Source organism: Xenopus laevis, chromosome 1S, assembly GCF_017654675.1.
Source record: "Xenopus laevis strain J_2021 chromosome 1S, Xenopus_laevis_v10.1, whole genome shotgun sequence".
NCBI classification, from domain to species: Eukaryota; Metazoa; Chordata; class Amphibia; order Anura; family Pipidae; genus Xenopus; species Xenopus laevis.
In genome coordinates, this window is record NC_054372.1 from 97,908,717 (window position 1) to 97,920,002 (window position 11,286).

Genomic DNA, 11,286 nt, shown 5'->3' on the forward strand with positions numbered 1-11,286 from the left:
TAGTTTGCATCAAGTACAAGGTACTATTTTATTATTACAGAGAAAATGGAAATTGTTTGTACAAATTGGGATTTTTTGTATAAAATGGAGTCTATGGGAGATGGTCTTTCCATAATTCTGAACTTTCTGGATAACGGGTTTCCCGGATAACAGATCCCATACCTGTATTTATCAAAAAAGGTGGCCAGCACTACTAAAGATCCTTTTATGAATTATGGCATCTATTTCCAGGCCATATTCGAAATCTTATTGTTTATAATACAAACTTTAAAAAAAATTCTGAACAGAAACACTATTTTTATTTTTTAAAAGACGCATTGTCCCATTAGTACTGATTAAAGTAAATGTGTATAGATATTTTGTTCCTCACACTGATGTTCCTGGGAGAAGCTGAGAGTTTCAGGTAGTGGAATTGAAGCTAGTGACACCGGACTTGCCTCCTCCTCTGGTTCTGGCTCCTTGTTTTCTACATTAATGTATAAAAAAAAAATTATATGAGGTCAAGTTTTAGTAGATTTAGTGGATAGTAGATGCCTTCCAGCATCTGAGTTAGTGAAAATGCCTAAATCCCACTGTAGACATGTAATACCCAAAAGCTATTGATATCACTATATATTCCTGTAATCCTTGTAATAATACACAAAGGGGCCAATTCACTAAAGGTCGTTATTCCTTAAAGCACTGTTTTGTGCGTTATTTAAGACGCGTTATTTAAGGACCAATTCATCAAAGTATTTTCGCATGAGCTAATAGACATATCGCAAGCGTTAATTCCACATTTCTGCACACACTTATAGAATAGAATTGATCCTGACGCATTATTCAGTAACATCTTTTAAGCAATAAAAGCATAAAATAGTGTGATTATGTCACTTGTATCACAATGTGTATCACACACTTGTATCACATTGTAAATGATAAAAGATCAATCATAATCCACTCTGCAATAGAGCAATAACACAATATCACTCTGAGCTTCCACTCTATTCTCCAATCTGATTCTCCCACCCTCCCACTTGAGTTCCGGTGAGGAAAAATCAATGATAAACATGTTTTGCTAGTGTTGACCCTTGGTTTGTGTGCTTTTCAATTTGTGTTCAGGTCTTGGGAATGCGGAGAATTCCATGAGGGTTCTGTAAGATATTAGCTTTGGGGGTGTCCATAAAAAATCTGTAAACCGATCACAATGGGGTGTTCAAGAGAAAGATGATGGGTCTATCCTAGGATGCTACTAGAAAGTCTTAAAGGAGAACTAAAGCTTAACTCAAGAAGTAGGCTAGAACTGTTGAGCATTATGTTTTGAGCTTCTGTACCAGCCCAAGGCAACCACAGCCCTTTAGCAGTACAGATCTGTGTCTCCAAAGATGCCCCAGTAGCTCCTCATCTTCTTTTCTGCTGATTCACTGCACATGCTCTGTGCTGCTGTCACGTACTGAGCTTAGGGGCCCAATCACAATATACAGTACACATAGAATAGAAATGTCACAATATAAGGCTGATTAGTAATTCATACAGATAATTACTACATGGCAGCAGAGAAACCAGTGCAATTAGCACCAGAATGTAATAATCAGCCTTGTAGCATCAGCTTATATTACAGACCAACCTAATTTTCTGCTGGATAATTTGCAACGACCCCTAAACTTAGCTTCGCAACAGCTGCTCAGAGCCCACTGAGCAGACACTTTCCAAGATGGTGACCCCCTGTGACAAGTTTGAAGTCTTGGATCATTGCTGCTATTGAGAAGCTGAAACTTTAAGTTCAGTATGTAACATATGGTTTTTTTAATAAAATTTTAAATAAAAAAAAAATCGTAACCAATATTTAAAATTGTAGGTTTTTTTCATTTTTAGTGCCGCTCGCAATGTTATATCATTCGCTGGCGAATGTTACATCACTAGGCAAAGGTTAGGGGCACATTTACTTAGGGTCGAATATCGAGGGTTAATTAACCCTCAATATTCGACCGTCTAAGTAAAATCCTTCGACTTTGAATATCGAAGTCGAAGGATTTACCGCATTTCCCACGATCGTACGATTAAATCGAAGGATTCGAAGGATTTTAATCCATCGATCGAACGATTTTCCTTCAATCAGAAAATTGTTAGGAAGCCTAGGGGTACCTTCCCCTAGGCTAACATTGATGTTCGGTAGGTTTTAGGTGGCGAAGTACTTGGTCAAAGTTTTTATTAAAGAGACAGTACTTCGACTATCGAATGGTCGAACAGTCAAACGATTTTTAGTCCGAATCGTTTGATTCGAAGTCGTAGGTCGAAGTAGCCAATTCGATGGTCGAAGTAGCCAAAAAAAACATTCGAAATTCGAAGTTTTTTTTCTTCTATTCCTTCAATCAAGCTAAGTAAATGTGCCCCCAAGTGTTAACACCTGCTCAGGAACTTTGTTAAATTTTTTATCATACGCTTTTTGATTTCGAAATTTTAGCACATACACTGTAAATATTCACAAAACCCACTTGTTAGCAAACTTTGGGGTCTGTAATCGGTCAAAAAGGATGCAAACATGGTCGCTAACATTTGAAATGGACTTTGCGAACTTTTTTTGCGCTAAAAAAACTTATTACATTCCCCCATTACTATCATAAGAAGCTGCTTTTGCTTAGCATAATAGATATAGGATAAAAAAAAACTTAAATTCATAATTATGAAAAAGGACTACAAAAGTTGTACTGTACAAGGAACCGTGAAAGCAGTACAAAATGAGAGTCATGGTAGTAAAAATGTGGTGTCAATTGACTCTATTCACTACTTCTTACCCAGAGCCAACACTTCTCCTTAAAAAATGAACCAGCCCACTGTCATTTCCTGCAGCCCATCTTACCCAGCTTCCGTGACCGTGACATCTGCTGCACAAGACTTGACTCATGCACAAAACAAAGTTTCCCCAATAAGTTCTGTACAGTGTATGTAACAAGTCTGTAAAGAATGGGAAAGATGGCTGTCTGCTGAATACCCTAGACCAGTACATTTTACAAGAAGAGGAGCGCCAGCTTACCTGTTAGGAAAGGGATGCTGCTGTGAGAAACATGCCCAGCCGCTTGATCTTCATGTGTTAAAAAGGTTTTATTGTTGTTACCTTCTTTGGTAACTGTCAGACCTGGATCTTCATGATAATGTAGATGCTCAAGTCCAATGTCTGTCTTCTCCTGTAAGACTTCAGGAGCAGTCTGTGGTTCTGCTTCAGGTGTCAGCTCACACTGAACATCTGGCTCAGGCTCAGTTTTTTGAACCTTCTTTCTCCCACGCCCAGTTGTCCCTTTGCGTTGTCCCTTACTGCTAGTTTGCCCCCTAAAGATAAATGAAATACACATCTGATAATACACAAGAACCATGAAAATTCTGTAAATGATATCCTTAAAAAACGGTGCTTAGTGATGTAACCAGTTATAATCGGTTCTCATGAATGTAATTTCTGTCATGTGACTCACTAAAACTTGTGTATTATAATAAAAATGTACACCATGTTGTAAAATATGAGGATATTAGAAGTCACTTTAGAGTTCAAAACCTGTATAAAAGCACTAGGACTTCTGAGGTAAATTATTCATTATATATTGTGCATAAATGGATGTTGCTACAGAAAATGCAAGTTCAGTCATACAATATAACTCCCTGTGCAGAATAACCTTTCAAAATGTATTACTTATCTTTTTATGGGAAAATAAAGTAAACACAATCCATACTTTGAGCCCTGATGTGCTCTGTAGACTTTGCCAGTCTCACAGCGCAACACTTCGACAGGCGTAGATTTGCCAGGACAACACTACACAGTGCTACGCAATATGTTGGCGCTATATAAATACTGTACATGTTAATAATAATAATTCACTAAAATCCGAAGTTGTGTCCAGGGCTGGTGAAGTTGCGCTAGCGTTACTGCGCCAAGCAAAGCGAAGTTGCGCTAGCGTTGCCTAATTTGCATACGGCGGGAAGTTAAAGTTGAATGGACGTATATGTTGCAGCAAATACATTACACTACACAAGCCTGGGAAACCTTAATAAAGGAAAATAGAGTTGTTATATTGCCCTACACATGAGCCAGTGTATAGTTTATGTGCCATATGTTAGGAAATGTAGGGGGGAAGCTTGTTACCCCAAAAAAAATTACGCTCTTTTGCAGCCTATCACCCTGAAAAAAAGAAAAGACGCTAGTGTTTTTTGGGACTATTTTTTTAGGATCTCCTATCTACTCTATTGCACTTCGCCTGGTCTGAGGTGACGAAGGCAAGTCTGGCGCAAGAGGTTGCGTTGTTAAGTCCATTCACCAGAGCGCAAATTCGCCTGGTGTTAGAGAGCAAAGTACATACTTTTTAAATATTGGATAACTATAAAAAGGATTAAAAAGTAATAGTGTAATAAATGGTAGTATCCTCTTAAAGTAAAGCTACGTATACCCCTGAACAATGTAGGTCTCTAAAAATGTATTGCATAAAACAGCTAGTTTTCTCCCCTTTAAAAGACAGACCAGAAAAAATCAGACTTTAATAAATAACCCCCTTAGGCTAAGGGCACACTAGGCGATAGCGCCGCGATTTGACTCGCGGCGACTTTTTGCCGCGACTTTTAATCCGCAGTCGCTGGGGAAACTTTGGCGCTGGCGTCTATGGGGAATCACGACAAATCGCCAGCGTAAAAACACACGCGGCGATCTTTTTTATATTGTCGCTCGAAATCGCCTAGCGAGAAAAGTCGCCGCGAGTCAAATCGCGGTGCTATCGCCTAGTGTGTGCCCTTAGCCTTAGAGTCAATCAATCCACTGACCTACAGATGTGTTTATCAATCTGATTACTTTTATGTTACAGTTTCCCAATTTAACCTGACAATTTACCCCCAAACCCACTGGAAAGAATCTTTTTCTAGCGCTTCCTCTCTTTTCCTCTTCAGGAGGGTCCGGTCTCTCAAACGCCGTGTTGTAATCTCTAGAAAATTAACATATTTTTAAAATAAATACTGTGAAACAAAATGTGAATATATATTAAATAGGTGTTTATACTTTCATACTTATAATATACAATAGCCACAAATTTTCAGTAAAATATATCTTTATAGTATAACACACAAGTTTCAGTGAGTCATGTGAATAAAAGCAATTGCCCTTCAGCCCTGTGCATTTATATGGTCTAGGAACTCCTCAATAACCTATCCTTACATTTTACAATAGGGGTTACATTATCATTTATCTGTTATTTATATATCAATGACATATACACTATGTATGTGTATATATATATATACATACAAAGCAATGATTGCGATTATATATACATATGTGTATATATATATATATATATATATATATATATATATATATATAGTGAATAAAGTACCCCCTCTTGTAAAATATAAGGATATTATAAGTTACCGAGGAGTTTCATGACCATATAAAAACACGAGGCCGAAGGCCGAGTGTTTTTATACAGGTCATGGAACTCCGAGGTAACTTCTAATATCCTCATATTTTACAACTGGGGGTACTTTATTTATTATAATACACAAATTTCAATGAGTCATGTGACTGAAATGACATCAGAACTCACCGTTTATAACTGATGACATCAGAACTCACCGTTTATAAGGATATAATTTACAGGATATTCATGGCTTTTGTGTATTATATATATATATATATACACACATGCAGTGCTTTAGAGATTGCCATTCACATCAGCCCCTGCCACCGTGAAGCTTACAGTCTAACGCCGATTAATCAGTATGCTGACTTGTTCAATATGAGTTCTATGAATAAGACATATTTTTGTCTATTGTTTATTTATAAAAATTTTATGAGTTTTGTCATTTCCTGAACAGGAAAAGTGAACCTACTTCCTGTGTGGTCCATGCAAGATAAGTAATTAGATTAGCGGTGGACAGATAATTCCCCCTGCACAATGTACTTCTGCAAACAAAAAGTCACAACAAAGATTAAAATGAGATGGTTGTACACTGGTACAGGGTAAGCTAATTGTTTACCTCACAAGGACCAAACATGGAGCAGCTTCATGTTTCTCCTGTTTATCTCGATATATAACAAAAACTAACAATTTGTCATGATTAGAACTCTAAGGGAGTAATTTATCAAAATCCGAATTTATCTCATTATTTTCCGAAATATACTTTGACTAAATCCGCACAGGTTATTTCCCGTTATATATCAATACATTTTCCCGGAAAAATTCGAGTTTGGGAAAAAAAATTGTGAAAATCATCCGAAATTTTGAATCGTACAAATTTTTGGATTTTCCACCCGAAAATTTTGCCTGAAAACCGCTAAATCTTTGGATTTTTGCACTACCACTTCTATGTTGATAACACTCAGATCTATCTCTCCTCTCCTGATCTGACCCCAGAACTCCTAACTCAGGTCTCCTCCTGCCTGTCCGCTATCTCTACCTGGATGTCACAACGCTACCTTAAATTAAACCTCTCTAAAACTGAAATGGTTCTCTTTCCTCCAACTAACACCATTAATATCCCAGAAGTGGCCATCATAGCTAACAATTCCACTATCACCCCATCTCCCTAGGCCCAGTGCCTTGGGTTTATTCTGCCCTGTCATTCACTCCTCATATCCAGTCACATATTAAACCATGTCACTTCCACCTAAGGAACATATCCAAAATACAATCATTTGTCACCCAAGATGCTGCCAAAATTCTTATTCACTTTTCTCGTCATATCACGTCTAGACTACTGTAACTCTCTTTTACTTGGCCTTCCCCTCCAGAGACTGTCACCTCTCCATTCCATAATGAACACTGCTGCGAGGCTCATAAACTTCAGCAACTGCTCCTCCTCTGCCATTCTACCCTGCAAAATCCTACACTGGCTTCCGCTACCTTTCAGAATTAAATTCAAATTAATGACCCTGACATTCAAAGCACTTCATAACTCTGCCCCACCCTACATCTCTGAACTCATCTCTATATACTCACCCAACCGCTTGCTACACTCTTCTACTGACCTGCTCCTCAACTCTACTCTCATTACCTCCTCACATGCCCGCTTTCAAGACTTTGCAAGGGCTGCACCCCTCCTCTAGAATTCTCTCCTACTTAATTCTGATCGTGCACACTCCCACACCTTGTGTCTTATTCCCTTCCCTTTAGATTAGTAAGATTTTTTGCACAGGGCCTTCCTCACCTTTTGTACCGGTATTGGTTTTGATGTATGTAACTCCATATGTTCTATGTATGTAATTAATGTGGTATAGTTGTATAGATACATTTACTTCACAGCACTGTGAAATATGCTGGCGCTATATAAATAAATGTTAATAATAATAATAAAATAATAATATCTTCGGGACTTCTCCCATTGACTTATATACAACCTCAGCAGGTCTGAGATGCCGGATTTTCAGAACACCAAAAAGAACAGTGACACCAAAAAATTGGTAAAACTGGTGTATAAACACTAGTATAGTTTATATAAATAAGCTATTGTGTAGTGATGGGGCAGACATTAAAACTAAACAAGTAGAAAAGGCACAGATTACATAGTAAATAAACTCTGTGTAATACAAAGGGGTTTAGTCCTTAAGCTGGCCATAGACTAAAAGATCGGCTCGTTTGGCGACATCGCCAAACAAGCGAAACTTTCCCCGATATGCCACTAACGGCATGGCTATATCGGGGGTAATTCGAACGTTCGGCCGTATGGATCGAATTACGATACGCCAAGGGGCTCCCACGGGTTGTCGGGTAAAAATCAAACCTTCCCGATCGATATCGTTGCCACATATTGATCGGGAAGACCTGTCGGAAGCCCCCATACACAGGCAGATAAGCTGTCAAATTGGTCTAAATGACCGATATCGGCAGCTTTATCTGCCCGTGTATGGCCACCTTAACACATGAATGTGTGTAAGCATGCATTCTTGCTTATGCACAGCTACATTATATATGTTTGTGACATACATAGCAGGTTTTCTAAGAAATATGTATTATTGGGCCTCCTATGGGCTAGATCCAATTTGATGTGAAAAACATTTCCTAATTGAATTCTAGATTTTTCAACTCAAATCAACTATATAACTGCCATTGATGACCAGGTTTTGACATGCCATGCTTTTATTATAGGACCTTGCAAAAAATGCATTCTGCTGAGCAGCACATCTCTGGGTTTTTAGTATGCACCCAAAAAAAGAAAATAAAAAATATATTTGTAAGTAGTCTATGTAATATATTTAATCATATATACTTGAATAAATACAAAATGCAGCAGTATAAGCATAGAACCACCTTCCTCCACATATGAGTGGGAGATACCATATAACTAAAACTAAGCCACAGCAACCACAACAGCATATGTTACTTTTGTTTCTATGGGTAGTTTAGTTACATACAGTATATATGTTTAATATGTGCCATTACATACCCATGATACTGTATATACAATGTTGCATTATAATACTCACTATATATATACTGTTTATAATGTTGTAACTAATTGCTTTCTAAAGATAACAAAATGTGGCATGCTCTCTGTTTTCAACAAAAAAGAAATGAGGACCATGCATACAAAGACAATAATACTGGATCATCCTCAAACAAAAATGGCCCTTCTGCACATATGTTACAGTCCTTACCTGGCATATCTTGCTGTGCTTCATGGTGCTGAACAGTAGAGACCTCAGCTACATCTGAATAATGGTGATCTTTTTTAAAGTCATCCATGTTTGCTAGTACTCCAAAACCCTTTTTGCCAAGTTTCAACTGCTTCCACAAGAAGTAACTGTGAAATGGTGCTGATCTCTGTAAAAGGAGTGTCTAACAACATTTTTTTCTTCCACCCATTGCTGTCTTATCTCTTTTGACCATTACAGAATGTTAATAAAGATGTTGTTATCTAATGCAGAATTGGTGTTTGTGTCCATGCCTACTTGTAAATTAGTAATGCTCCTCATTTACATGTTAGTTTAGCAACTTTTTAAAGAATGTCTTTTGAATTTTCTTTTACATTTTTACATTTTACTTCTGTTGTGAAGAAAAAGATGGAGTTCTTTCCACTGATTTAATCTTCTCATTGCATGCAATGCCCTCCATTCTAAACTTTCCTAGTTTGGGTATGGAGAGCTGCTGCCAAGACCTAATTACCTACAACTGTAGAAATCTGCACTATATTTTATTGGGTAGAAATTATAGTAAACATTTATACTATTTATACATGTATAGACGTTTCCAGAGTTAGTTAAGTAGAATAATCGGTTACAGTGGTAAATTAATGAGATGAGAGGCCCCTAGGCTGCATCCACACAGACCACCCTGCTAGGCTACTGCTGGGTCTGGATGCATGCAGATTCCCCCCCCCCTCTATGCTGGGTCGGCCCCCTCCGGCCCAGAACTGCTTCCCCATGGGCGAAACTAAAAAATAATATGTGCAGCACTGTGTGCAGGATTTCACAAACAAGCACAGGATTTCCCGCTTGCGTGATGTGCTCTGACGTTTGCACATGCGCGAGGTAGCACAGAGTTGGTGCATGTGTGCAACGCAACATTTTTTGTGCTCGAAAAATGAGGGGCCCTCGAGGTTTGAAACCCAGTAGGTCCCAAATGCGACAGTCTGACCCTGATGCTACCTACAGTACATATGTAGAAACACTAAATTCTTGCACTAAATTTTTTATGTTTTGTTCTTAAAGGGCACTTTGAGAAATGTATTAGCCTTTATACTGTTTTTTTTCAGCCTGCAATAAAATATTTAGGGATGCACCGAATCCACTAATTTGGATTCGGCCGAATACCTGAATCCTTTGTGGAAGATTCGGCCGAATACCGAACCAAATCTGAATCCTAATTTGCATATGCAAATTAGGGGCGGGAGAGGAAAAAGTAAAAAAAAATGGGTTTACTTCTTTGTTTTGTGACAAAAAATCATGGGAAATCCCGCCCTGGCCACAATTTGCATATGCAAATTAGGATTCAGATTCGGTTCGGCCAGGCACAAGGATTCGGCCGAATCCGAATCCTGCTCAAAAAGGCCAAATCCTGGCCTAATCCCGAACTGAATCTTGGATTCGGTGCATCCATAAAAATATTATATATATATATATATATATCCCCCTCCCCCTTATCCTCAGCCCTCTCCTGTTCATCTTCTATTATGAGGTCCACATTGCTGCTAAAATAATTAAAACCTGATAGATTAAATTTCAAGTGTAGTGATGTGAAAATTTAGACACCCTTACCATTGTTGACAGGCACATTCTTAGTGATATTGACACCTAAGAGGGTCCTCATGGGGGCCTTGTGCTTATGTAATCCCTGCAGTTCTCACAGTGGAGGCTAGATGGCACTGTGGCATAATATAAAAGGCTTACAAACCATGAGGTCAGGGCCATTGCTGCTGAACCTTTCCTCTGTTGGGCCACAGAGGTTAGGGGTGGTGGAACTCAGCCTGAGTATAGGAAGTGATAGTTATACCCTTTAATAGATCACTCTAGGAGTGTTAGATAAGGTATGTAGTTGAGCAGCTCAAAGCTCCGACGAGGATATTAGAGGGATTAAGATCCCGGGTATTACTGACCCCATAATAGGGCCTAAGTGTTAGGCTCAGGGAAGTATGTAGTCTTCTGAGTTCCACCTAAGGTAATCCTGAAGATTGGGGAAATACCTTCTGACAAGCTGCCTAGTTCTCTACGTGTACTCTTTACTTTGCAGAGAGTCATTCTATGTTTGATACAGTGAGTATACCTTGTTATATTGATCGATCCATGTGTTACTCTATGTTGCATGCTCCATTGTGAACTCTGGTTTTGGTTAATAAACCCAGTTTATTGTTTAAGCGAAATAAAACTACTGGCGCCCAATCTCTTGTGCATTGCACACAGTTACAGTTGCACTACACCCTGCCTCCACCCTGCTGCGAGGGCTTACCCCTGAGAAAAGAGTTTTATTGGTGGTGTTAATCCACACAGAAAGTAGCTAAAACAGACTTCCATAAAGTCCGTTTATTATAGCGCTACACAAGCATGAGACCTGCTTCAAAAAATGAAACCACCAAAAAATACTAATAACTGAAAAAAGAATACAAATGTTCACTAATACCCCTGTCTCAGTGCTGTTTTAAATTATTGCATGTAATGGCATAATTATTTCATATGCCATATGGTCACGGGCCAGATTATTATAAAAAAACTAGTAACTATTAAAGCTACAGCAAAAGCCGAATTTCCTATGCAGAAAGACTCAAAAACTGGGATGCTCAACAATAAGCCACCCCTGGACTGCAGTTGGCCTTGCAAACTGGTGGTGGGCTACAGTGTCTATT

At 38.5% G+C, this 11,286-nt stretch overlaps 1 protein-coding gene across 2 annotated transcripts; it reads right to left on the reverse strand.

Annotated features, from left to right (window-relative positions):
- Window positions 1-277: 277 nt before the first annotated feature.
- LOC121399381 lies at window positions 278-8,815 on the reverse strand. 2 transcript variants are annotated; one of them, XM_041579963.1, is made up of 4 exons: window positions 8,606-8,815; window positions 4,847-4,937; window positions 3,014-3,306; window positions 278-466 (listed from the first exon to the last, which is right to left on the reverse strand). In XM_041579963.1, exons 1-4 carry the CDS (start codon window positions 8,691-8,693, stop codon window positions 336-338), a joined length of 603 nt encoding a protein of 200 aa, XP_041435897.1. In that variant the 5' UTR covers window positions 8,694-8,815; the 3' UTR covers window positions 278-335. The 2 variants fall into 2 exon arrangements, with proteins under 2 accessions (XP_041435897.1, XP_041435898.1); XM_041579964.1 differs by having other exon boundaries at window positions 4,859-4,937; window positions 8,606-8,812.
- Window positions 8,816-11,286: the final 2,471 nt, after the last annotated feature.

Excerpts from the sequence above, each read along its gene's own strand:
- LOC121399381 (XM_041579963.1), bottom strand. The coding sequence starts at position 8,693 with ATGGATGACTTTAAAAAAGATCACCATTATTCAGATGTAGCTGAGGTC. Across the intron at positions 3,307-4,846 it reads TCTTTCCAGTGGGTTTGGGG|GGGGCAAACTAGCAGTAAGG; the intron begins GTAAATTGTCAG and ends ATTTATCTTTAG. Across the intron at positions 467-3,013 it reads CAGCATCCCTTTCCTAACAG|AAAACAAGGAGCCAGAACCA; the intron begins GTAAGCTGGCGC and ends ACATTAATGTAG.